Source organism: Lynx rufus, unplaced genomic scaffold (genome assembly GCF_022079265.1).
Source record: "Lynx rufus isolate CCGP_SWC_20201006 ecotype Redwood Valley unplaced genomic scaffold, mLynRuf1.p SCAF_11, whole genome shotgun sequence".
NCBI classification, from domain to species: domain Eukaryota; kingdom Metazoa; phylum Chordata; class Mammalia; order Carnivora; family Felidae; genus Lynx; species Lynx rufus.
The window spans coordinates 60,895,772-60,923,050 of record NW_025814825.1 but is presented as its reverse complement, the minus strand read 5'-3'; the positions used below and the strand labels follow the sequence as shown (position 1 = coordinate 60,923,050).

At 47.9% G+C, this 27,279-nt stretch overlaps 1 protein-coding gene across 1 annotated transcript in view; it reads left to right on the top strand.

The window, feature by feature from the left end:
• Positions 1-27,279, top strand: part of CPXM2 (carboxypeptidase X, M14 family member 2) — a 138,910-nt gene that overhangs the window by 40,344 nt on the left and 71,287 nt on the right. The window contains exon 4 of the mRNA XM_047072753.1: positions 13,943-14,082. Within this exon, the coding sequence (XP_046928709.1) occupies positions 13,943-14,082 (140 nt within the window). The remainder of the gene's footprint in view (positions 1-13,942; positions 14,083-27,279) is intronic.

Sequence of the window (27,279 nt, the reverse complement as noted above, 5' to 3'; positions counted from 1 at the left end):
AGCCTGACGGGTGTCAGCGGTCACAGGCACGCGCCTCGCATCCATTCAGCCGTCTGGGCTGTCTGCTTCGCCACGGGTAGCCCAGCCAGGCTGTCTCCTGGACGTGTGCCGGTCACTTTGCATAGGGCTTCCGTGGGCACAACAGACCGCACTAGGTGGAGAAGCCTGTGTGAGGAGGGGATGGAGGAGAGAGACAGGGAGAGGAGAAGAGAAGACCTTGGGGCCCCTTTTATCGATCGACTGATTGATTGGTTTCCTTAACTCAAACCCACTTCCAGTCCTGGGGTAGCAGTGATGAGTGAGACTAGAAATAGTCCTGATATTTCAGCAGACATCCAGGGACCATCTGCTATGTGCTTGTCTCGGTGCTTGGGATACTTCAGGGGCCAAACAGACAAAGATCCTTGCCGTCTGAAAGCTTCTCTTCTATGGGGCGCCTGGGTGGCTCGGTCAGTTGGGCGTCCGACTTCGGCTCAGGTCGTGATCTCACGGTCCGTGGGTTCGAGCCCCGCGTCGGGCTCTGTGCTGACAGCTCAGAGCCTGGAGCCTGCTTCGGATTCTGTGTCTTCCTGCCTCTCTGCCCCTCCTCCCTCTCACAGTCTGTCTCTCTCTCTCTATCAAAAATAAATAAACATTAAAAACAATTTAAAAAAATAAACATTAAAAAAATTCTTTTGAAAGCTTCTATTCTAGTGGGGGAGGCACAGAAAAGCAAGAAATGTAATAAAATACAACTTTTCTAATATGTCCGAAGCTGGTGAGTGCTATGGAGAGAGAAGAAAAACCAAACAAACCTAGCTGGCTGCGGGGGTCAGGAGGGAGGCTCTGGGGAGGGGGCAGGCTGTAGTTAAAGGTGAGCAAGATTGGCTTCATTGAGGTGGGGGTGTTTGGACCGAGTGGGCTTGGAGGAGATCATCAGGGACTCAGGTAGCTGTGGGAGCGGCATTCCAGGCGATGGGGATGGCTTGTGCAAATGTCCTGCGGTGACTGCGTGCACAACCACCAAGGAGCAGCAGAAGGCTGGTGTGGCCGGAGCAGAGTGACCACGCAGGGGAGGAGTTGCAGGCCCAGAAATAACACTGGGAGGACTCTGGCTTTGGCTTTTGTTCTTAAGTCAACCGGGAGAGCCGTGGCAGGTGTTTTGGGCGCAGGAATGACATGCTGTGCTTTCTGCGAAGGACTGACCCAGTCGTGCGTTGACTTTGGGGAGCAGCGTGGAAGCGGGAGGCCTGTTGGGGTGTGACTCCAGCTCCCCAGACAAGAGATGGCACTGGCTGGGCTGTGACAGGAGTAGCGGAGGCGGTGAGAAGCGGAGGTATTTTGGACAGTTTGAAAGCAGGATTTTCGGGTGAGGGTGGAAGGCGCCTGGATGAGGGGTGTGAGAGAGACCAAGAGGAGACAGGGATGCCGCCAGTGTGTTTTGGCCTATAACTCCGATCATCTAATGGGGAAGCGAAGCCATTAAAGAGATCTATCACCAGCGGAAGCCCCAAAATAGCCTTTGATGAGGACTCGCAAGGAAGCACCGTGTATTAGCTTCCTTGGGCGACGGTAAAAACAGCACAGACTGGGTGGTTTACCGCAACGGGGATCTCTATTCTCTCCAGTTCTGGAGGCTGCAAGTCTGCATTCGAGGGGTTAGCAGGCCTGTTCTCCCTCCAGAACCCCTGGGGACCAGGCAAGACTCCTTCTTTGCCTCCCCGGCTTCTGGTAGCCCGGGCGTCCCGTGGTGTTCCTGGCCTTATAGCTGCACCACTTGAGTTCCCGCCTCCAGGGTCACACGGCGGCCTCCCGTGTGCCCCTACGCCATCTTCCCTCTGTGCGTGTCTGTCTCTGTGTCCAGATTTCCCCTTCTTGTAAGGACACCAGTCATCGGCTTTAGAGCCCACCCGACTCCAGCCTGACCTCAGGTTCACTTAACTCATTTCATCTGCAACGACCCTATTCCCGAGTCAGGTCACACTCTGAACTTTCAGGGGCTAGGACTTGCACATATCTTTTTGGAGGACGTCATAACCCATACCGCCGTGGTTCCCTATGCTTCGTAAACCTGTCTCAGACCGCGGATGGAGGAGACTTTCCTGGGGATGGGTACGTGGGCTAAGATTTGAAGCAGGATGGACAGTGGAGAGGTTATCAGACACAGGGTGGGCCGAAGGGGAAGAAGAGGATTCCAGGTTGAAGGGAATGGTGTGTGCAAAGGCCCTGTGGTTATAGGGAATGTGACCTATTTGAGAGGCTGAAGCAAAGACCGTGTGGCTGGAGCTGAGCTATAGTTACAGAGCAACGTCATGGCTGGTGAACCGAAGAACAGGCCTGAGTAAATACAAATTAGCCCCTGAGTAAATACGAATTAAAACCACCATGAGATATGACACATGGGCACCAGAATGGCTTTAAAGAAAAGGGACAGTATCAAGTATGGCCAAAGATGTGGAGCAATAGACAAGTTTACACAGTGCTGAGAATGTAAAACGGCAGAGCTTCGGAAATCTTTTTGGGGTATCTGCTAAAGCTCAGCATTCTCCTACCTGTTCACCTAAGAAATTCAGTCTTATGCCTAATAGACATGCATTCATATGCACATGGCAAGACAGGTACAGGTGGGTTCAGAGCATCATTGTTCATGATAACAACCCCCGTGTCCACCAACATATAATGAATAAGTCATTCTATGTGTGCACGATGGAATACTATGCAACAGTGAAAAAGAGTATGTTATTGCTATTTGCAATAACGTGAATTAATCTCACAGATATCACATGGAGCAAAAGAAGCCAGGCACAAGAGAGAGTAGTTATGGTGAGTTTCATCTGTATAAAATTTATTTATTTTTTATTTTTTTAACTTTATTTATTTTAAGAGAGAGACAGAGACAGGCAGAATGTGTACATGTATGCGTGTATATGCAGAGAGAGAGAGAGAGAGAGAGAGAGAATCCCAAGTAGGGCTGTCAGCTCAGAGCCTGATGAGGGGCTTGAACTCACGAACTGTGAGATCATGACCTGAGCTGAAAACAAGAGTCGGATGCTTAACTGAACACCCGACTCAAGTCGGATGCTTGCCTGAGCCACCCAGGCACCCCGTATGAAATTTAAATACAGGAAAACCAGTCTAGGGAAATGGAAGTCTGAACAGAGGTTGCTCTGGGGGGGAAGGTAATACTGGAGGCGGCCAAAGGGAGGCACGCTGGCCATGTTCTAGATCTTGAGCTGGGTGTGGACACATGGGTGAGTGTGCGGTAAAACTTCTTGAACTTCACACTTAGGACTTGTGCACTTTTTTGTATATATTTTAATGGTAAAAATCTTAATTTCAACTTTTATTGAAACTTGAAATAAACAGCAACGGAATCGTGTACCTGTTCTCCTGCTCTCGCATCGTATTTCAGAATTCCCTTTTCTTTGGTTCTTAATAATGTTAATTCCAATACAGGCATACCTTGGAGGTATTGTGATCGAGTGAGTCACATGATGTTTTGGCTTCCCACCGCATAGAAAAGTTACGTTTACACTATAGTCTATTAAGTGTGCAATAGCGTTATGTCTAAAAACACACTTATTGAAACGACACTTTATTGCTAAGAAATGCTAACCTTCATCTGAGCTTTTAGTCACAATCACTGCTCACAGGTCACCGTAACAAATGTGACAGTAATACGGAAGTTTGAACTATTGCGAGAATTACTGAAATGTGACCCACAGACGTGAAATGAGCAAATGCCGCTGGAAACATGCCACCAACAGACTAGCTTGATGCGGGGGTGCCACAAACCTTCCATTTGGGAAAAAACACAATTATCTGTGGACTACAAAAAGGGAAGCGCAATGAAACAAGGTACGCCTGTATAGGACTATTATTTAGTTACTAAAAATGATTTTAATATCTTTTATTAAAATTTTTTTAATGTTTATTTTTTGTGTGTGTGGGGGGGAGGGGGCAGAGAGAGAGGGAGACAGAATCTGAAGCAGGTTCCAGGCTCTGAGCTGTCAGCACAGAGCCCGACGCGGGGCCCAAACCCACGAACCGTGAGATCACGGCCTGAGCTGAAGTCGGACGCCCAACTGACCGAGCCACCCAGGCGCCCCTTAAAATCATTTTAATATTTTTACATAGAGAAACATAAGATTCTTTAGGGGAGCAGTTAAAACATTTTTTTTCATTGAGGTACAGCTGACATACAACATTATATTAGTTTCAGGAGTACGACATAATGGTTCCATATTTGTATATGTTGTGAGTTGATCACCACAATAAGTCTGGTTAATATCCATCCCCGTAAATAGGTACGTTTTTTAAAATTCAATGAAAACTTTAGTCAAATGTGGCAAATCGGGCGCCTGAGTGGCTCAGTCAGTTAAGCGTCCAGCTTTGGCTCAGGTCATGATCTTGTGGCCCATGCGTTTGAGTTCCACGTCAGGCTCTATGCTGACAGCTCGGAGCCTGGAGCCTGCTTCAGAATCTGTATCTCCCTGTCTCCCTGCCCCTCCCCTGCTGGTGCTCTGTCTCTCTCTGAAAGATAAGCATTAAAAAAATTAAAATCTGGTAGGTCATAGAAAGGAAAGGAGGTATATTTGATTTAAACTTTTAAGAGTGAACGTTAATATGATGAATGAAATCAGATGATGAAGGAGAAGAAAGGGAAGGTAGCAGGAGGTGGAAATGGTTTCATCGCTGCTTATAGTAGGGAGTCAGCAGGTGTTTTTTAAGAAAATCCGCAATTAAGGACGTTTCATAAAGGTATGCTATATAAGTTATGTAGTCGTTAAATTAGCCACCAAAACAAAAGACACACCTTTAAAATGTTCAGAGGATAAGAAACAAAACAGATGAAGGGTCGGGGGGTGGGGGGGGGGGGGAAGAAATGCAAACCAGAAAACAGACTCTTAACTACAGAGAACAAACTGTGGGTCGATGGAGGGAGGGGGGTGGGGGATGGGCTAAATGGGCGATGGGCATTAAGGGGGGCGCTTGTCGCACTCAGCCCCCGGTGTTAATGCAGAATTGTCTAAATGCGGAATCACTAAATTCTACTCCTGAAACTAATATTATTACACTGCATGTTAATTAACTGGAATTTAAGTAAAAACTTGAAACCACAGCAGACACAGCTCCCAAACAAAAAGAGAAAAAGAGAATAAGAATCACGTCGTTTCCATAAGAAAAGAAAAGAAAATTTTCAGGGGAGATGTGGACGTAAAGCCAAGAAAACAGTTCAGTAGTCCACGATGAGGCAAACACAAAAGAAGTAAAAAGACCATGCCCGAGAAAAGTTGGTGACTCCTGGCAACAAAGAGCATTTGTCAGTGGACTAAATTGACCACTCGACTTGTCAGTAGAAGACTTAGGTTTCCTCTTTTTTTTTAATTTTATTTTTTTTTAACGTTTATTTATTTTTGAGACAGAGAGGGACAGAGCATGAACGGGGGAGGGGCAGAGAGAGAGGGAGACACAGAATCAGAAACAGGCTCCAGGCTCCGAGCCATCAGCCCAGAGCCCGACGCGGGGCTCGAACTCACGGACCGCGAGATCGTGACCTGAGCTGAAGTCGGACACTTCACCGACGGAGCCACCCAGGCGCCCCTTAGGTTTCCTCTTGAAGCGAATTCAACCACAGGTGTCAGCAGAAACCCACCCAAAACAAAGTGAGTCATGCTTGTACCCACGGTGGCTCCCTCTGTGGAGTAAGTGCCCCGTGCCAGGCACTGTGACACTTCCCAGAGGATTTGTGCAGTCCTCGCTACATGCTCCTATTGGGTAAATTCTATCCCTGTCCCTACTTTACAGACCTAATGGTGGTATCCAGATCACGAGCTGTAGAGCCAGGACTTGAACTTAGCCCACATGGGACCCCACAGGCAGTTGCTGCTGTGCTGTCCCCTCAGCTGGTTGGAGCACACGGTCTGTCTTTATGTGGATCGCCGATGGGTGAATAAATCCTTGTTTGAGAATTAAAACTAGCTATTCCATTGATGGGCGATTATAGTGACCAGCATGTTTCCCAGGTTTTAGTAGAATTGAATTAGAATGTGGGTGTGGAAATCCTGTACTCTTTTTCAATTAGTATACTCCTTTCCCTATCTTTCCTTTTTTTTTCTTTTTTTAACAATTAATACACGACTTACCATGTAGTTAGTAGATTTTATTTCAAAATGTTTTTTAATTTCAAACACTAGAGAGTTATTGTTTTCCTGGGCCGGTGCAAGGGACTCCTTAAGACATGGTTTTGGGGTTTTATTTATTGCTATTTATTTATTAAAGTTTCTTTTTTGATGAAAGATTTTTTTAATGTTAATTTTTGAGAGAGTGAAAGAGACACAGAGCACATGCAGGGGAGGCGCAGAGAGATAGGGGGACACAGGATTCAAAGTGGGCTCCCTGCTGACAGCAGAAAGCCTGATGCGGGGCTCAAACCCACGAACCATGAGATCATGACCTGAGCTGAAGTTGGATGCTCAACTCACTGAGCCGCCCAGACACCCCTATTTATTTTGAGAGAGAGAGAGGGAGAGAGAGAGAGTGCCCCTGGGCAAACGGGGGAGGGGCAGAAAGAGAGAGGGAGTGAGAGAATTCCAAGCAGTCTCCACGCTCAGCACGGAGCCATACAACACCCAGTGCCCATCCCAAAAGATGCCCTCTTCAATGCCCATCACCTTCGCTCCCTCCCACCCCCCCCATCAACCCTCAGTTTGTTCTCAGTTTTTTTTTTTTTAATTTTTTTTAAGTTTATTTATTTTTGAGACAGAGAGAGAGCATGAACGGGGGAGGGGCAGAGAGAGAGGGAGACACAGAATCGGAAGCAGGCTCCAGGCTCCGAGCCATCAGCCCAGAGCCCGACGTGGGGCTCGAACTCACGGACCGCGAGATCGTGACCTGGGCTGAAGTCGGACGCTCAACGGACTGAGCCACCCAGGCGCCCCATGTTCTCAGTTTTTAAGAGTCTCTTATGCTTTGGCTCTGCTGAGAGATATTTTAAAATAACTATCACATTATTCTATTTTTGTCCAAATAGTCCTGTTACGTCTGCACAGTGGCAGCTGTAAGTCAATTATCCTGGAATTGCTACAATAGTTAGATTCACTTGGATATAACTTTTTAATTTGCTTCCAGATGTTTCTGTAAAGAGGCAGCCCATGATTATGAATCACAGTGCAGATCAGTGACTTCAGAACAGCATAGTAATTTTGAGATTCACCGTTTTCTACATATACCATAGGGCAGGGTGCTTTTCATAATGCCTAGCATGTAGCAGGAGTTCCGTAGACACCTGGAAAGTGAAAGAGTCAACAAAGCAGACTTTACACCAGTCACCCTCTATATTCATGTATGCCTTTCCCTTTGCTTTAAAAAATTTTTTTTATTAACGTTTATTTATTATCAAGAGACAGAGAGAGACAGAGCAGGTGAGGGGCAGGGAGAGGAGGAGACACAGAATCCGAAGCGGGCTCCAGGCTCTGAGCTGTCAGCACAGAGCTCGACGTGGGGCTCTGACTCACGAAGTGTGAGATCATGACCAGAGCTGAAGTCGGACACTTAACTGACTGAGCCACCCAGGCGCCCCTACACTTTATCATTATTATTATTTTTTTTATTTTAGAGAGAGAGAGAGACAGAGAGAGTGCATGAGTGGGGGAGAGGGGTAGAGAGAGAGAGAGAGACAGAAAATCCCAAGCAGGCTCCATGGAGCCCAACTCAGTGCTAGATCCCATGACCATGAGATCAAGAGTTGGATGCTCAACCCAATGAGCCACCCAGGGACTCCAGTACATTGTGCCCTTTAAATATAGAAGATATTTATGTCTGATATATTTATGTAATATATTAAATATAAATATATTAAATACATACAATTATATTTGTCAATTACTCTTCAATAAAACTAGAAGAAAGAAAACCAAAAGGAAGGTGCCTTGCCAGTGCACTCACCCCCACCCACCTCCTAATGCGTCCCACGCTATGAACAAGGCAACTCCTCCAAACTCCTTTTCATTGTTTCTTTGGGAATTTAAGTCTTTATTTCTAACTATTACACACATATTGATATGTACTGGTTTGTACATTTTTAAGTGTATAGTCTGAATTCATATTATTGAAAAATGAAAATTTCAGCTCGTTTTTATTATCCCTTTACCTTAACCTCTCTAATCCTTTCAGTAAAATTAGATCTCAAATTTTGGGTAAACCTACATTCAAGGTTTTGATTATTACGACTGTGTAAATAGTGCTTACTACTGAGCCAAGAAATAGGGTAGTTTTGAGCCAGGAGATGATGCACTTTGTATCATTTCTTGACAACCTTTTGTTTTTTCTAGATCTGCTTTTATTTTTTGAAACATCTCCCATGCCCTGCAATAGGTCTGGGTCTATAAAATATCCTTTGATATAATTTTCTATAAGGTCAAGCCTTGTTCAATGATTTTTTAGTCTCATAGTTGTTTTTTATATTTCTGTAAGACATTTCCTCCAGAAGCCTTGACTTACTGTGTTCTTTTTTTTAATGTTTATTTGTTTTCGAGAGAGAGAGACAGAGTATGCAGCAGGGAAGGGGCAGAGAGAGAGGGAGACACAGAAGCTGAAGCAGGTTCCAGGTTCTGAGCTGTCAGCACAGAGCCCGATGCGGGGCTCAAACTCATGAACCATGAGATCATGACCTGAGCCGAAGTTGGACGCTTAACCGACCGAACCACCCAGGTGCCCTGACCTGCTGTGTTCTGAATGGGTTTCTTTCCAGTCTTTATACAGCAGCTCTCCTGGGACTGCCTTCTCCATCATTCTGAGAATGCTCTCCTGTTGTTAGCATCCTTGATTTCTGGATCTTGTATCCTCTTTTTGGTTTTCTGCTTCATCGTTGTGGAGCACATTCATTTTACAGCTTTATGCAATTGGTACATGAGAATTTCTTGAGGATGTGTGAATCTGGAAATGTCTTTATTTTACCATCACCAGTGAGTGATAGTTTGGCCGAATGTAAAATTCTAGGGTGAAAAATCTGTTTCTCTGGAATTTTGACGTCTTCATCCCCCCCCCCCCATTCTTCGAACTTCAGATGTTGCTACTGAGAATTCTGGTACCTTTCTGATTCCTTTGGCTTTGTTTTATATACTTTCCTTTTTTGTTTCCTCTTGGGATGCTTTTTGGATCTTCTTTTCATTTGCGATATTTTGAAGTTTTACCAAGATATGCCTTGGTGCGGGGCTTCTTCATTATACTAGATTCTTAGTGTTTTGGAGACTTAAAGCTTACAGATCTGGGACATTATTAACTTAGAGTATTTGTAATTTCTTTCTCTGCTCTTTTTAGTTTCTCTTGTTGCCCATTGTTACTGGAATTTTCACGTTGCGAGCGCTTGACCTAGGACAATGCTTTTTCCACTCTAAGAATATCCCTCTTTTGTTTTATGCAAGCAAGATCTTCTGTTTCAAGGGATATTCATTATAATTTCTTTGAGATTTTCTTCTGTTCTCCATTATATTTTTAGTTTACTTAACTTTTGTTTGGTCTAAGCCTGGCTGCCTTGTGTCCTAGAGCCGAGGCGGGAGGGGAGCTGGGGCGTCTCACTCTTCAGTCTGCTGATAGCCACTGAGTTCTCTGTTTTTATCACATCACACCTGCCATCCTCTGGTCTGGAATCTCCAAATTCAGAGCCTCTGGGATTGTTGTTGGTTATTTTTCTTTTTTTAAAGAAAAATTTCACATCTTCTGTGGGATGGGAATGGGGATGTGGGAGTCTATTTTTTTTATACATATTTTGAATCAGTTCTCCATTTTCAGCCCTGCCTCACCTTCCGAGCTACTTAGGAGTCTAGAGTCTGGGCTTTTTAAAGCCCTGGGTGGCTTGGTTCTCACGGGTGTTCCCCTTGTAAGCTCGCATCTCCCTGTCTTGTTAAGTCATTTCAGGATTCTTACATCTGATTTCCGTCTTCATATATTGTAATTAGGAGATTATAAATGTCTTCTCATTTTGTCAGAGATCAAGCTTGTCTTTCTTTATCTTGTTTTCCTTGGGGGAACTTTTGAGAAAAGAACACAATAAAATCCACATTTCTATCATCTTGAAACAGAAAATTCCCATTGGATCTTAAATGGGTGATATCAGGTTTTCTCTTTGATATGGATTTAATAATGTTGACATTCATCGTAAGCAAAACTTAGTCTATTAGATGCAGTGGTGGTTTTTTTTTTTTTTAAGGTAAATAAATGACGTGTATGACCTAATTGCCTAGAGAAAATTACATTAGTTCTTAACTTATTTGGCCCTGTAGTACAAATTATCATTCCATCTTAATGGTGTTTTCAAGACTAGCTTATACTTTAAGGAAACCCACTTTTTATTTCAACAACTTCTGATAGAAATGCCTCCAAAATTTATGAGGGATTGCCTGCATTTTTATCTAAAAAAATTTTCTTTAACATTTTATTTTATTTTTTGAGAGACAAAGAGAGGCAGAAGGCAAGTGGGGGGAGGGGCAGAGAGAGAGGGAGACACAGAATCCAGGCTCCAGGCTCCGAGCTGTCAGCACAGAGCCCGACATGGGGCTTGAACCCACGAGCACGAGATCATGACCTGGGCTGAAGTCAGACGCTCAACCGACTGAGCCACCCGGACATCCCTTTCCTGCGTTTTTAAACAGAAAAGGATGGATGTAGCCTTCTGTTGGTTTCTCTGACCTCATGCTGATATCCCGGGTTGCGCTGTGCTGTGTTTTGGTGACGCTTCTCGGGCTGGCACCTCCTCTCTCGCTGAATTCTGCCAGGAGCTTGCTTCATAAATTCGTCATCGACTTTGCAGAGGGGGCTGTCACTTCCGTATGAGTCAGCGAGTCAGAAAGGGCCCTCCGGTCCCCTGACACCGTTACTGCATTTAGCAGACTGTCCGGTATGCTCAGGAAGAACTGACATCGGCAGCAGAGGCAGAATATCCAGGCTGGCAAAGCCAGGAGCCTAAAATCGAATGCCAACTATCTGCCAAGTAGGCTTTGGTCGGATAGCGCAGGGAGAGCTCCCCCAAATTTCCGTGATTCTCTCGGGGTGAAAATCCCAGGTTCCATAGCAGCTCTGTTCTTGTCTGCTCAGCCCACGACCAGGTGTCCCCTGTCTTGGCACCAGTGACATTTGGGCCGAGGCGCTTCTTTGTGGCGGGGGCTGTCTTGCGCGTTGCAGGGTGGTCAGCGGCATCCCTGGCCTCTGCCCATTAGTCATCAGTAGCTCCCACTTCTCCCAGTGATGACAGCCAAAAATAGTCGCAGACATTGCCAAAAACCCCTCGGGGGGGGGGGCAGTGGCAACGTGGATTCCTTTTGAGAACCTCAGACTCTGAGTCTCCTCTTTCTTCAGATTTTCTGACCCTATTCGGGACGTTTGACGGTGTAGAAAGTGTGACCGCAAGTGCCCAGAAGAGCGTTGTAATTCCTCGTAATTTCACAAAGTGTGAAGCGATTCGTAAAGCACCCGTATTTCCGTAATGTGCCAAACAGTCCTTGCTTTGTACTGATGACATTTGTTGAGGGCTCCCTTATGTGAGGTAACATTTATCGAGCCCACACGGCGTGCCAGGGCCTCTTGTAATCACCATCGGCACCCTCAGGGAGAAAGGATCATTGCCCCCGTTGTAGCAGATGGGGAAACTGAGGCACGGGGCTTTTAGGCGCATTGCTGGGGTGTATACAGGGTGCAAATGGCGGAGCTGGGATTCCCACCCGGCAGGGGGACTTTAGAGCACGAGCCCCTCACCCGCACATTGTGCGGTGGTTGACTTGGAGATGCCAGGACCAGAACGCGAGCCGCGTGTGTGGACTTCAGCCCGTCTGCCTGTTCTGAGCACCAAGAGGGCCGGGCTGCACATGTCTTCCCCCTTTACATTCCCGTCCCCCGGGCCAGGTAGTAGAGGCACAGTGAAGGTGAATGTTGAGAAATGAAATCAGGGGCGCCTGGGTGGCTCAGTCGGTTAAGCGTCCGACTTCGGCTCAGGTCATGATCTCGCGGTCCGTGGGTTCGAGCCCTGCGTTGGGCTCTGTGCTGACAGCTCAGAGCCTGAAGCCTGCTTGGATTGTCTGTGTCTCCCTCTCTCTCTCTCTGTCCCTCCCTGCTCATGCTCTGTCTCTCAAAAATGAATGAACATAAAAAAAGAAAGGAAATGAAATCAACGCCAGTCTCGTGGGCTGTTTACGAGAAGAGAGGAGCCCTATACCAACTAAGTGTTACGGTTTCCTGAAGGAAGCTACGTGGCAGTATTGTAGGTATTGACGTGCTCCAGGTCTCGGTCCTAGACAGGATACCTGCCTTGGGTGAAGAAGTAGGGGGACTGTGTCCTGAGAGCCCCATTATAGGGGAGCTCATTACGTTTCCTGGGGCAGTGGCCCCCTGGTTGGCTAGCACCTCTGGGAAACAAGAGCTTCAGACATTCACACCCTGTGACTTCAGCAAGGCCGGCCGAAGCACATAACACACACTTGCAAGATTTAGCCATTCCCTGGGGGTTCTGGAAGGCAGAACGTGGCGGCACCTCCGGGTCCTTGGCACAAACGCCCCATATGCCATCAGACCCGAGGTGCCGGTTGATTGAGAGCTTGGGTTTCTGGAGAGCGTGGACTGATGGGTGTTTCCGTTCACCTTCATTTGAGATCGTGGTGCTTTGAGGAGGCCACGAGAGGCGAGTATTCTGACATTTGCCCTCAAAGCTCTTTCAGGATTGTTTGAGGAGGGGGTGAGAGTGCACACATGTGGTTCGGTCCTGATACGAGACCGATGTTAGCCAGCGCAGTGATGGTAGGGTTCCACTTGCGGACCCCTTGGCCACATTGTTCCTGTGCTGTAGCTGGACTGTGAGTTTCACATCACTGATGCCCATTAGAAGTAAGGCTGCCCCAGAATTCAGGCTGAAAAGTGCTCAGATGGGAAAGATGGGCTGGCCTATCTTTTAAATCCCATTTAGACTTTTTTTCTCATCTGAGTACATATTTGTGTAATAGCTATAGAAAAAGCCATAGGGTTCATATTGAAAGGGTCTTAGTAAATTAGGAAGCCTCACTTAGTTCAGATGTTCTATTTCGTTTCCTTCCTTCCTTCCCTCCCTTTTCCTTCCTTCCCTCCCTCCCTATTCCTTCCCTTTCTTTCTTTCTTTCTTTCTTTCTTTCTTTCTTTCTTTCTTCCTCCTTTCCTTCCTTTCCTCCCTATTCCTTCCTTCCTTCCTTCCTTCCTTCCTTCCTTCCTTCCCTCTTTCTTTCTTTCTTTCTTTCTTTCTTTCTTTCTTTCTTGTCAGAGAATTCTCTCTTGAAATGGTAATAATATAGGGAAAATTCCAGAGCAGAAACGTCACCTACCTTGTAGATTCAGATCAAAAGAATCTTTGGTAGCCATAGGAGCTAAAACTCAATGCATCAAGTGACTTAAATGCCAATGCATACACATTCACTAGATACACTTACTCTTCAACACCCAACTCAGTTATCACCTCTATCCTGGTCTCCACCAGACCAAGTTAGTCATTATCCTTAAATGCTGCTGTAGCAGTTTGCTCTGCTTCCTGAAATAACACATTCCCCATTGTGTTCTAATTCATCTGTTTTCATGTCTTTCTTCCTGCCTGGATGGCGAGGTTCTGGGAGGGGACGATTCACCTTTGTATTCCCAGCACCTGGCATGTGTAGGCTGGTTCGTAGGAGGCAGTCTGTGCCTGGTGGGTGCATGAGTAATGGGCGAGCTCATTAAATTTCCTCTTCCACACTGGGCAAGAAGAGGACATATCATATTGAAATATTTCCAACTTGTTAATAATAAGCAATCCCATTTTATGATTTAGAATAAGGAGTGTTCAGGGCATAGTATTTTTTTTTCTTTATCCCCTGCTCATTTCTTTTCTGCCCATCAACCCCCCCCCCCCAAATCTCATGAACATTTTCATTGATTCTGGGTCTTTCTGAAGAACATGTCTCTTTCTTTCCAGGCAGGTATTAACGAAAATGATTTTTATGATGGGGCGTGGTGTGCAGGAAGGAATGACCTCCATCAGTGGATTGAAGTCGATGCTAGACGTCTGACCAAATTCACTGGTGTCATCACTCAAGGAAGGAACTCACTTTGGCTGTAAGTGTGGATGGACCTGTGCTTTTGTCGACTCCATGCCTTGGGTCTAATACTCTAGGGTTTGGACAGAGACAGGAAGACGCAGAGAAGTACCTGACGATAAGCAATAGAAAGGAAGAAAATCGGAATGTGGACAGGATGCTGGGCTTGCTGTGGACACAGGCATCTCTGGAAATGACATTGTCCCCTGTACAAGAACAGAGGGAGGGACCCACCCAGCACAAGAACAGAGGGAGGGACCCACCCAGCAGGTTACGCTGAGTAGACCAAGGTATCGTTACAACAGTGCCCCTTAGGCAGGCGGCTGCCATCTTGGATCTGTGATGGATTACTCGTACCCTGACAGCCCGAGGTGGGAACTCTGAACAAGAAGTGAGTTATAGGTAACAGGTCCAAGCCACTGTTTGGGAGTAGAAGGCGTGAACCCTTTAGAGTCTGAGAAGGACTGGAAGCCTAGGGAGGTTCCCAAATAGAGGAACTACTGGAGAAGCAGTGGACGTGAAGGAGCAGCTGGGGTGAGGCCTGAGGACGAGATGGAGCCCATTTGAGCTTGGGCCCAAGGCTGGGTCAACAACGAGATGATCTGATGGGGATCCCAAGAGAGGTAGGCTCTCTGTCCCGTGGTACATACATACGGTGGGACATTACTCATCCCTAAAAAGGGAGGGCATTCTTTTTGTCTTTTTAAATTTTTTTTAACATCTATTTATTTTTGGAAGACAGAGAGAGAGCACTAGTGGGGAAGGGACAGAGAGCAAGAGGGAGACACAGAATCCGAAGCAGGCTCCAGGCTCTGAGCTGTCAGCACAGAGCCCGATGCGGGGCTTGAACCCAGGAACTGTGAGATCGTGACCTGAGCCAAAGCCGGACGCTTAACTGACTGACCCACCCAGGCGCCCCAGAAAAGAAAGGACATTCTGACACCTGCTATACCATGGCTGAATCTTGAGGACGTGATGCCAAGTGGGATAAGCCAGTCACGAAAGGGCAAATGTGATTGCGGTTACACGAGGTTCCTAAGTAGTCAGCTTCGCAGAGCCGAAAGTGGGATGGTGGAGGCCAGGGTCTGGGGGAGGGGAAACGGGGTGTTATTGTCTAAACGGGTACTGAGTTTCAGTTTGGGGTGCTGAAAAGTTCTGGAGGTGGATGGAGGTGGCCGTTGCACAGCGATGTGAACGTGCTTGATGCCCCTGAATTGTACACTTAAAAAACGGTTGAAATGATCCATTTTGTTATGTGTTTTTACTACGGTAACGAAAAAACGTATGTGCAAAAGCAACGTGCACGGAAAATATGAAACAACGTCCCTGCCTCAACCCAGGGCTGGTTGTAGAGACCAAAGCGGGGCTGCATCTCTGGGGCTGTCCTGTGTCTCCAGCCGTGTAGACAGCAGGCACACGGAGACTGGGGGCTGGGCAGGGCAAAGCAGGGTCCACGGGATCTTGAGTGCTTTCCGAATTTAAGCAAAAGTTTTCAAGTGCCTCTAACATCCGCCTACAACTGAGAAGCCAAGGGCACGAATGCCTCGCGCGGTGACATTAGGAAACTGGTCTCATCAGCTAAGACCCCTCCCACCCTACCTGCTTCAACTTCCCTGTCTGTACCACACTCTCGGATTTCATTTCAGTGTTTGCTAGTTACCTCTTGGCGGTCACGTACAATGTGTCTGTAATTTGTTGATTAGGTTAATTTTTAATCCCCGGAAAGGTCAACAGGAATAAATAAACCAGGATAAGAGAGGGGAGCCTGGCATCTGTGCTCGTATTTAACTGCCTGTCATTGTCACTGTAGAGGGGACTTTCTTACATGGTGACAATGATCAGGCAATGACTCATCATCTGTTTTCCTTCTGAGCTTTTTTTTTTTTTATTGTAAAGACGATATTATTACATCTAGCATCGTTTTAAAACATTACCCACGATTCCACCACCCTTAGACATAGTTTTTTTTTTTTTTTTACGCATGTGTAATCCTACTACATACGCAATTATGTTATTTTAACTTAAAAACATATCCAAGCATTTTTCCCCACTGTTACTCCGACGTCACAATGATCATTTCTCATAGCCTGTAATTTACCCAGCCCTGCCTCTGTCACCTTCTCAGTGTTCTGGTATCCCATACCATTTTGCAAGAAAGAATTTTCATACTTTTTTCTTCCTTCCAATTATTTCCTTCAAATACATTTCCAGAGCTGGGATAATCTGTGCATTTTGACAGCATTCGGTCGTGTGTTTGTGCTGTTTTGTGTAGCGCATTTTCTTTTTTTTCCGCTTTGCTTTTTAGCAGTGCTTGTGTGTATGCTGGTAATGATGATTTTTGCTCTGTGGGGCGCATTGGGCTGTAATCAGCTTATTACCATGACAATTGTTTTCACTGCTCAGATTCTGAAAGGCGAGAATTTGGGGGAAGGGAATGTTGAATGGCTCAACTCGGAACAGAAACTTGGAGAGAAAGACTGATCTGAGATTATGCATAGGGATCAGCGAAGGGATTTTACCTTAATGCTTGGATATTAACCTGTCTAACCGCTGTCATTAGAAATCCTGTAGTTGATTTATTATTGGATTGGAAGGACAGAGCAGGATAGGAATAACACTCACATTCCATCGCATCAAGGACACAAGAGCATTTGGGGTGAACAAGAAACGGCCGTAGAACAAGATCTTTCTTTGGCTTAGCCTAGAAGAGGAATATCTTAGAGGGCTAAGACAAGGGATAGAACTGCTTTTAAGAGTCTTTTTCTTTTTAAATGTCTAAATGTATTTCAAGTCAAATTGTTCTTCAAGGACAATGGAAAGAAATGCGGTGGGTTTCACTTTGCCTTACCACCCAGAACAGGATGGTCTGCACCAAAGACTGAAGAAGAAGTGGGACAAAGATATGTTCTGGTGTCTGAAGCTTGCCCCCTCCCCCCAGGAGGATGAATGAAACTCATTCATTTTGTTAATGAATAATGCTGGAAGCACTGGGATGTGTCCCAGTATGACCAGAAAACATGTCAGCAAGAGGAACCATCAAATATGAACAGTGAAGAAGACAGCAGGTGTCCCTCTTTCCCTCTCCCCGCACACTGTTCCCAACACAGGCGTCTCTGGTGCCATTTTTAATATTTCTCTTTACGGGCTTCTGTGTTTCTCCCTGCTAGTCTGGAAGCACCTGGATGCTAGAGGTAATACCTGGTCATTTTGCCCAGTCCCAGGCTTCTCTTAGATGCTCGAGTAATGATTTTTTAATGAACGAATATTGTTAGGAAGTAACAAATGGACAAAGGTTCGTTCACAGGGCACAGTAATGAGTTCATTCATCTGCGAGTGTCAGTGACTGAGAGCAAGCTTGGAAATGGGACTAGGGAGAGGGAAGGGGACGCGGGAGATTGAGGAGTGACGATTTCTAGAGAGGATGGCACCCCCAACAGGGTGGCTTTGGAGTCTCGTCACAGCTCTTGACTCTTGTTGGTTATGAATTTTCTCTTCTCCGAGCTTCAGTCTGCTGCCTGAAAGAAGGGAACTGTTCTCCCACTGATAAAGATGCATGGAAGTCAGATAAATTGTTACACTGTTTTAAAATTACCCTGCACATCAGGGCGCCTGGGCAGCTCAGTCTGGTGAGCGTCCGACTTCAGCCCAGGTCATGATCTCACCGTCTGTGAGTTCGGGCCCCGAGTCGGGCTCTGTGCTGACAGCTCAGAGCCTGGAGCCTGCTTCGGATTCTGTCTCCCTCTCTCTCCGCCCCTCCCCTGCTCACGCTCTGTCTCTCTGTCTCTGAAAAATGAATAAACCTTAAAAAAAAAATTACCCTGCACATACTAAGAGCTCGGTAAACTTTACTTTCTTCCCTCCGCACCTCTTTGGGTTTTATTTAGGAGAGTGGCTTTCAAGCTTTATTTTTAGCTACAGAAACATTTAGAAAATAGAGAGAGGTGAGGCTGCTCTGTGTGAATCTGGGGGGGTGGAGGGGAGCGGTGCCTGCCTGGCCCTCCCCTCGCCCCTTGTCGGAGCAGCCCTGGAGGACGCCTTCATCCAAGTATCTCTGGCAGCAAGAATCCCGGACAGCCCGAGGGTGCTTCTGTGCGGGTTACAACTGGGCCAGCTTCCTGAAAGGCTCGTGGCCACTTCCTGAATCTGGCCGGGTGGAGGGGAGATGTGGAATTCAAACCAAGACAAACAAAGGCAGCGTTGGAATTAGAACTTGAGTTTTCTAGTTGAGCCTGCAGAACGTCCCCTAATCTCAGAGCATCCATCACATTTTGGTTGGGAGTGTTTTAGAAATGGAAGGGCAAGGAGTTGCGGGCTCCTTGAGGTCGGGGCCAGATGGATCCTGCTGTTTAGAAATGGCTTCTGTCTGGTTGTTGAAATAAATATAGGAGCGCTTTGGAGTTACAATATGTGTACACTTAAGAATGCTATTCATACTTTCCATCTGCAGGACTTTCTTGATTGGTATTTTTTTTTTTATATATTTTTTTTTTCAACGTTTATTTATTTTTGGGACAGAGAGAGACAGAGCATGAACGGGGGAGGGGCAGAGAGAGAGGGAGACACAGAATCGGAAACAGGCTTCAGGCTCTGAGCCATCAGCCCAGAGCCTGACGCGGGGCTCGAACTCCCGGACCGCGAGATCGTGACCTGGTTGAAGTCGGACGCTTAACCGACTGCGCCACCCAGGCGCCCCTTGATTGGTATTTTTAAGTGAACATCCATAATCTTATATGTTTCTGACATTCTCTTTGTGTGTTCATGGATTCGTCTGTTTTGAGCATTCTGTGCTAAGCACTAGGGATATGAGGTGAGCAGAAAGTGGCCTGCCTGCAGGGAGCTTTCAGTCTGGTGGAAAAATCCCGTATGTGAACGGGTCCACTGGCATCCACAACATGCCTGTTGACGAGGGGTGGGGGATGGGAGAGCTGTTATCAGATGCATGACACAGATGTGAAGGATGATATGGCAGGTCGCAAGGCTTTAGGTCGTGGCCTGCAACCAGGTTCGTAATCCGGTGGACGAAAAGCTGTGATTCTCGGTTTCATAATTTTTCAAATTATTTGGGCCATTTGAAAGTAATAAAATATAACTGTTTTTATGATATTGAATCATTTGTATGTTTCGCCAGTAGAAATTATCCTTCTCTACCACCCTGCAATTTAGTGAAACGTCTCCATACTAATAAAAGCTAATCTTTGGGGCGCCTGGGTGGCTCCGTCGGTTAAGTGTCCGACTTCGGCTCAGGTCGTGATCTCACGGTCTGTGAGTTCGAGCCCCGCGTTGGGCTCTGTGCTGACAGCTCAGAGCCTGGAGCCTGCTTCAAATTCTGTGTCTCCCTCTCTCTGCCTCTCCCCTGCATATGCTCTCTCTCTCTCTGTCTCAAAAATAAGTAAACATTAAAAAAATTTTTTAAAAAAGCTAATCTTTAATTTCCCTAATCTCAGAAAGCATATTAGACCTATGGGTGCTACAATCACAACCGGTGTGATGGCTGGAAAGTTAATTATTCTGCCGGAGGTGGATAGCTGCTGTAACGACATGGGCGAAATACAGGCAGTTTAAAAATAGCCGAAGGTTTTAAGTTTTACTTGCTTAACCAACGAAACGATTCTCATTCTCTGGAGAGTCTGTGAATGTGTCCTCAAAGTGAGGTAGCAGTCTGACTGATGAGTTTGTAAGGTGACGGCTGGGAGGGTTTGACTGGGCGGCTGAATTTTTAAACAGCAGTCAGGCTAATCAGAGCCAGATGAACGGAGCCAGGCTAGGAGCCAGGCTTGTGACCAAGGACACAAAGAAGGTGGAGACACAGCCCCAGCCTAAGGGGCTGGCTTTCTGTTTGTCCGTGGAAAGCTGTAGCAAAGGTTCTGAATGTGGGCCTCCGTTGATGGTTCTGGACAGTTCTGATGGTGAAGGAGAGGAGCAGCTGAAGTAGGTGCCCAACCCAGGAGGAAGGCAAGGCCAGGGAAAGGCCCGTTCCCCCTTTCTGCCCTGGGAAGAGCTGTGTTCGCAGGAGGGGCTGGTGGCCGGTGGGGCAGATCGGCGGGGTCCTCTGCAGACAGTGAGTGTGGCGGCTCTAGGGGTTGGCCACAAGAGGACAGGGAGGGCCCTCAGAGGGCTCAGCGGGTGTCTGGAGCTCATAGGCTTGGACCCGTCCCACCTGGCACGGCTGGCGCTTTCTCCACTAGGGGGCGATAGAGTCGATGGCCGAGCCGCTGGAGGAGGTGCAGGGACAAGGGCATTTCGGGAGCTGGCAGGGCACAGAGCGCATTTGGAAGGAGGGGTGTGAGGGTCAGCGCCAGGGCTGGCGGGGGAAGAGGCAGAGGGCTGATTCCCTGGAAGTTCAGAGCAAGTTCAAGGAGCCACTAGGGGAAATGAGGCTTCAGAAGTGGACGCGAGCTTGGCCGGGAAGACAGTGGTCATCTGAAAAGTCCACAGGGGCAGTGGAGGTGATCAGCTGGGGCCCAGGGGTGGGGTGGGGGGTGTGAGCGAGCCGGGGGTCGGAGAGGAGTGGGCGTCTGGAAGTCTCGAGGCTGCAGGCTGGCCCCCACTGCCATCCCTGTTGGGAGAATGTCTGGGACGCGCTGGACCCGAGCTCAGGAGAGGTGAGGAGATGGTGGGGTCTGGCGAGAAGCAAAAGTGAGCGCGAGAAGAGGCAGAGCTAAGGAGAGACGCTGCTGGAGGGTGTGCATCCGGAGACGGGGGTGGAGAGGGAACCGCTCCAACACCTGCCTGGCCCGGGATCTGCCCAGCAGCTGGACCCCCGGCTCCCAGCGGGAAGTGCCCACCCAGCCCCTCCCTTAATCTTCAGTTCATCTTGTTTTCTGCTCCCAGAGGACCGACCTCGGCCTTCATGCTTCCCTCGTCCCCCGGGGTTGGTGTCCGGGCCACCAGGGCGCAGAGCGACGCAGCACAGGGGGCTGGGGCCAGGGGCGCAGTGGGGCACCCGGCGGCCCCTGGCACAGAGCTTGAGGGGAGGCTGGCCAGCCCTCCATCAATCACCTCCTGGCTTCTTGGGGGAGAGAGAGTGTGTGTTTTCAGAATGCGCGGTACCGGGCCTCCTTCCTTACTTCCTGGCCACGTGAAATGTCTGGCACCTTCCGGGGGCGGGGGGGGGAGGGCTGGGAAGGCACAAGTTTCCGAACACCTTTCTAACTTCTTTGGAAACTGACAGTCTTTGAATTGCTGAGTTTGGCACGAGATGGAGGGGTTTTAATGAAAACCTCGACAAGTTCAAATAGAGGGCCTGGCATGCAATCATTTCTTCATTTCATGTTCTGTTTCCACCACGCAGGGAGGGTTGTTTGAAATCAAACGAAACTCTCACTTAACGGTTGCATGGTCGTTCTAGGTTTTCTGGGGGCCGATGACTCAAGAAACAGGCTCTTGGAAGGTAACAGCTTTGAAATGGAAACAACTCTCGAGCTCCTTCCTGGGGCTGGAACTTCCACCCTGCTTTACTCAGGGGTCCTCCGTCCCCCTGAGCTGTGACTCCCCCCAGGAAACCCTCCAGAAGGCTGCTGGGTACATCTCATCTTTTTTCTCATCTGTTTCCTGGTAGAGGGGGGCCCCACCCCTGCTTAGCTCACATAATGCTTCTACCCCTGGACCCACACAGCCTTTGTGGATTGGCTCGCACTGTCTGTCTGACTGCACTCCTAGCAGGAGCCTCCTCTGTTCCACAGATGAAGCAAGCATGCTCCTGCCTCAGGGCCTTTGCACGTACCATTCTCTCTGTCTGAAAGTTCAACCCTCTTGCATCAGAGGCTTTTTTTTTTTTTCCTGATCATTCTTTTGAAACGCACTCTCAGTAGCTCTGTGCCCCCACTTGGCTTTATTTGATTACCTATTTATTTGTTGTTACTTGCACTGATGTCACTCCCGGACAGCAGGCAGGACCTGGCTGTTGTTTGCCACTGAGCCCCCAAGTGCTAGGTTGTACCAGCCAACAGAGGGAAGGTCTCAGTGACCGCCCCTCCTGCTGCATCATTTGAAACTGCTCAGATCACGTCCTGATTCTCTCCCATCCAGAGGCTGGACGGCCACCCCCAGCCCAGAGTAGGTGGGTAGGTGGTCCAGGTGGGCTCCTGGCGATTCCAAGCCTCCTGGTCTTGTAAGGAGAGGTGATGACTCCCTCTCGGCTTGTTGTGCATGTTCAGTGAGACGCAGATGGCCTCAGAATGGACCGGCACATTCGGGACACAACAGAGGCACAGTGGGCCGTGGCTACTGTTATTTACGAAGTCAACATCTCACTGCCCCTTCCTGGGAGCCCCCTCCCCTAGCCATTGATAGCTTGGACCTCCCGTGTCCCCGGAGGGCACCCAGGAAAGACGTTAGAACTGGATCAGTCACGTTGCAGCTAAGCAGAGCCTGGCATTTTGTGAAAATACTCCTCTGACACGTCTGTATTTTGTAGAAATGGATTTGGCCGGCAGGAAATTTCTTGAAGTAAAATGACATCGCTTCCCTGTGCCGGGGCTGCAGAGCACTTGGCATCACCATACTGGGTGCCTCTCAGTACCTGTCGGGAAGGTCCCTTTCTTGTCCCCATTGTGTGGATGAGAACACTGAGGCTTGGAGAGCACACACAGCCTGATTATCTCTCTCTGCCTCGTCGTGAACATACCTGTGCTTTCTGCCCTCCCCCTCCTTCTCCCCGCTATTACTCACGATTTTCTCCTGCACCCTGAGGCCTCAAGCCCCGTGAATGGGCTCCTGTGTGCTTCTGAGCACTTGTGGACGCCGGGGGGCCAGAGGGCGTTGCTGGCCACACCCAGGGCCCACTTACCTGTCAGACACGGTACCAGGGGCCTTGTGACCTTTAGGGGCCCGTGAACGTGTTTAACCTCTTGTACAACCTGGAAAAAAAAGAAAGGAACGTTGAGGTCAAAGAAAACATTCAAATATATCATGTTACTGTGTTCACCTCTGTACCAATGCAGTAAAAAAAAAAAAACATGGCTTGAAAATTGTTTTTATGGAGGAAGCAAGTGGCCTGTGGTCAGCAGGAGAGTAGCCGGCGCAGATGTTTACGTCGAGTCCCAAGAATCTGAGAAGGTGCGAGGTTCCAAGGCACACGGGCCTCAGGGTCGCACATGGACTTGAGGTTGCTGATCGGCTGACCCGCAAATAGAGACGTGACCCTGGGTTGCCTGGGCGGGCCCGGTGCAGACGCAGCGGTCCTTGACAGCGGAAGGGGGAGGCACAAGACACAGCGAGCGGCGCAGCAGCTGGGGCTGGCTCTGCGGGTGGAGGAAGGGGCCCCGAGCAGGGAATGGGGGTGGCCTCTACAAGTTGGAAAAGCAAGGGAACAGATTCCTCCCTGGAGCCTCCAGGAGATACCCGGCCCTTGCCCGACACCCTGATCTCAGAAATTCTGCCCTCCCGAACCGTAAGATAATAAATGCGTAGCTGAAACCGCTAAGTCTGCAGTGGGAAACCAACAGCACCCATGGAGGCGAAAGTTTCTCGGGCCCCCGCAAGCCCTCATGTGGCCTGGCCACCCCACGGCTCTGCCCCCTGACGTGAGGTCAGTGCCAGGCGGAGCCGGCCAGGAAGTTCCGGGCTCGACACACGTTCTCGCGGAGCGGGGTTGGAAGCCAACTCTCTTCTCTCTAATTTTTTTTTAAATTATTTTTAACATTTTTATTTCTCAGAGAGACAGAGACAGAAACAGAGAGACAGAGAGAGACAGAACATGAGCAGGGGAGGGGCAGAGAGAGAGGGAGACACAGAATCGGAAACAGGCTCCAGGCTCTGAGCCATCAGCCCAGAGCCCGACGCAGGGCTCGAACTCACGGACCGCGAGATCGTGACCTGAGCTGAAGTCGGACGCTTCACCGACTGAGCCACCCAGGTGCCCATCTTCTAATTTTGAGGATTCCTGTGAGCTATTTCTTTGGTTCCTTTTTCTCCTGGTCTCTTGAGTGACTCTTTCAGATTTAAAGGACTTTAAATATTTTCTTTTTACTTTCAGTTTTCTGCTGTGGAGTTTCTTAGCTAGGAACTGCCTCGTCCTCTACCCAACTCGATTGGGCTTGGCCTCCAGAGTGGTATTTTCCCTCGCTCATCCTGGTAGACATTTTTTGCTGGAGGTAATGGAAAACTAGATACTATTTCTAAGTTTATAACACTCTCTCCTGTGGTCTGCGTTTGCAAAAGGCCATGGTAACTGGTCCCAACTGAAAAAATCTAATAAATCAGTGGGCTGATTTTTCAGCATGCAGCGTTTGTCTGTGCTGAGCATATAACACCATTTAAATGTTTTTAATGTTTTATTTCTGAGAGACAGAGAGAGAGACAGAGACAGAGCATGAGTCGAGGAGGGGCAGAGAGGGAAGGAGACACAGAATCTGAAGCAGGCTCCAGGCTCTGAGCTGTCAGCACGGAGCCCAATACAGGGCTCGAACTCATGAACCATGAGATCATGACCTGAGTCAGAGTTGGTTACTTCACCGACTGAGCCACCCAGGCGCCCCTAGTAGCACACCATTTAACTGCGTCACTGTGGTTCCGGAAGGAGGGAGAGAACAAGAAAGCCGTGTCTGGGGGCGCCTGGGTGGCGCAGTCGGCTAGGCGTCCGACTTCAGCCAGGTCACGATCTCGCAGTCTGTGAGTTCGAGCCCCGCGTCGGGCTCTGGGCTGATGGCTCGGAGCCTGGAGCCTGTTTCCGATTCTGTGTCTCCCTCTCTCTCTGCCCCTCCCCCGTTCATGCTCTGTCTCTCTCTGTCCCAAAAATAAATAAACGTTGGGAAAAAAAAAATTAAAAAAAAAAAAAAAAAAAAGAAAGCCGTGTCTGTGTTCTTGAGTGCTGGGAGTAGACAGATGCCTATTGTAGAGAAAAGGCAACGCTTCCCCCCCACCCCCCACCCCCACCCCCCACCTTTTATTTTCAAGATGCTACAAAAGACAAGTTTAGACCTCGGGGGAGCGGTGGTCTTGCCCAGAGTTATAGGTTGGCTGCAGCTTGGATTTGAGCCTGCGAAGCTCTGTCAAGGAGGTGACGGACAGGAAGAGGAAGCTGCCAGCCGCCCCCCCCCCCCCCACCCGTGGTTCTAGCAGAAAATTGGCTTAAAAACTGAGAGATGGTTGGGCCCTTCCTTCTCTGACTGAAAAGGGATTTCACGGGGCTCTCTCTACTTGTCTGAGAAAGTGGACGACACCCAGTGCTCCTTACAGCTGGGGTTGTGGGTTATTAATGGTCCCTTTCCCGACTGACTTCACTCATTTGCCAGTGCTGTTTGCTGGGGCGGGTGGTGCTTGTTGGTGAGGATGTGGGGAGATTCTCTCTCTTGTGAGGTGGAAAGAGAGAAGAATCTGACCGGCAAGGCCGATTGTCGTGAAGGCCCGCTGTGGTAGACCCCCCGGGGGTGCCTCGGATCTTACCCTGTGGCCACCCAAAACTAGTTATTTGACCGTGATTTGAGCCACTCCTGTTGTCCCCAGTCACTCCCTTCCTTGTCCCTTGGCCCCCTCTGTTGTACAAAAACTTTGAATTTGTACGTGGTTAATATAATCAGTGTCTTAAGGTTTATGTCCTCCTTGTAAAGGCATCGCCCTTCTGAGAACGTGCGTGGTTTCCCCCATGTTTTCTCTGAGCACGTTTATGATTTCGATTTCTACATTGAAATCTTGGAGTCATTGTATTTTGGACTGTGTTTTGGCATAGGTGTAACTGATCAGACTCATTCTCCAGTGGCCACTAGAAATAACGTCCCCGCATTATTTCTTTTCCATACTTTCCCCAGCTGCTACGGCCTGGATGTTGGTATGCCTCTCGAAGTGTATATGCTAAATCCTAACACGTGATGTGATAGTATTTGTGGGTGGAGCCCTTGGGAATCGATTAAGTCATGAGGGGGAGCCTCCATGCTTGGGATTAGCGCCCTTATAAAAGAGGCCCCACCAAGCTCCCCAGCCCCTTCTTCCGTGGGAGGGTGTAAGGAGAATCTGTGACCAACTGGCGCCCGGGGCTGGTCTCAGACGTCCCAGCCTCCAGAACTGGGAGTAATAAATCTCTGTTATTTATAAGCCACCCAGTCCGTGGTGTTTGGTTCTAACAGCCCACGGGGACTAAGATACCAGCTGAAGGGCCTCCAGCTTGACGTTCTAAATTCCTGTCTGTCGTGGGCTTTGTAAATTCCAGCTATGTCTTTCGTCAGATCAACGGTTTGCGAATATTTTCTCCCAGTCCGCAGCTTATTTTTTAATCCTTTCACCCTGGCTTCATGTTAAGCTCTCAGAGAGCAAGGTTTTAATTTCAGCCAAGTATACGCTATTGATTTTTTTTGTTTTTTTTTCCTTTATGGATTGTGCTTTTTGAGGTCAGGTCGAAGAACTCTTTACTAAGCTCTAGACCCCAAAGACTTACTCATGTATTATCTTCTGAAGTTTCATAGTGTTATGTTTTACCTTTAAATCTGCGACCCGTTTTGAGTTAATTCTTATATAAGTGTTAGGTTTCGTGGGGTTTAATGATCTATCTCATTAAACCTCATTGTGTGTAATTGCACATAGACACATAATTGCTTCTGCACCAAATGTTGAAAAGACTGTCCCCTCCGCCATGAAATTCCTCTTGCGCCTTTGTTCAAAGTCGGCTGGCCATGTTTGTGTGGGTTTATTTCTGGGTTCTCTGTTCTGTTCCACAGATCCGTGTGTCTGTTCCTCGTCCATCGTATTGTAGCTGTACAATGTCTTAAAACAGGGTAGATGGATTCCTCTTGCTTTATTCTTTTTCAGAATCGTCTTAGCGATTCTAGTTTCTTCACCTTTCCATAATCATTTTAGAATAATACTGTTTATACCATAAAAAAGTCTAAATGGGATTCAACAGGAATTGTAGTGAATCTTGTCTATTAACTTGGAGAGCAGCTTCGCTCTACCAAAGCCTCTCGTCCGCAAACAGGGAATGTTTTCTCATTTAATTAGACTTCTTTGATTCCCTTTGTCAGTGTTTCATGGTTTTTTTTTACGCTTGCAAGTTCAGTACGTGTTTTATCAGATTTATACCTGAGAATTTCATGTCTTTTAAGCAGATGCGAATGGTGTGGTTTACAACTATTTTATTTAGGATTTTTGCGTCAATATTCATATGTGGCATTAGGTTAAAGTTTCCTCTGTGTGAGCAGTCTTTGTTGATTTTCGGTATCGAATCTTCCAAGTGAGGGAAGATTTTCTTGCTTTCCCAGCTTTGAGTACATCCAGGCACGAGCAT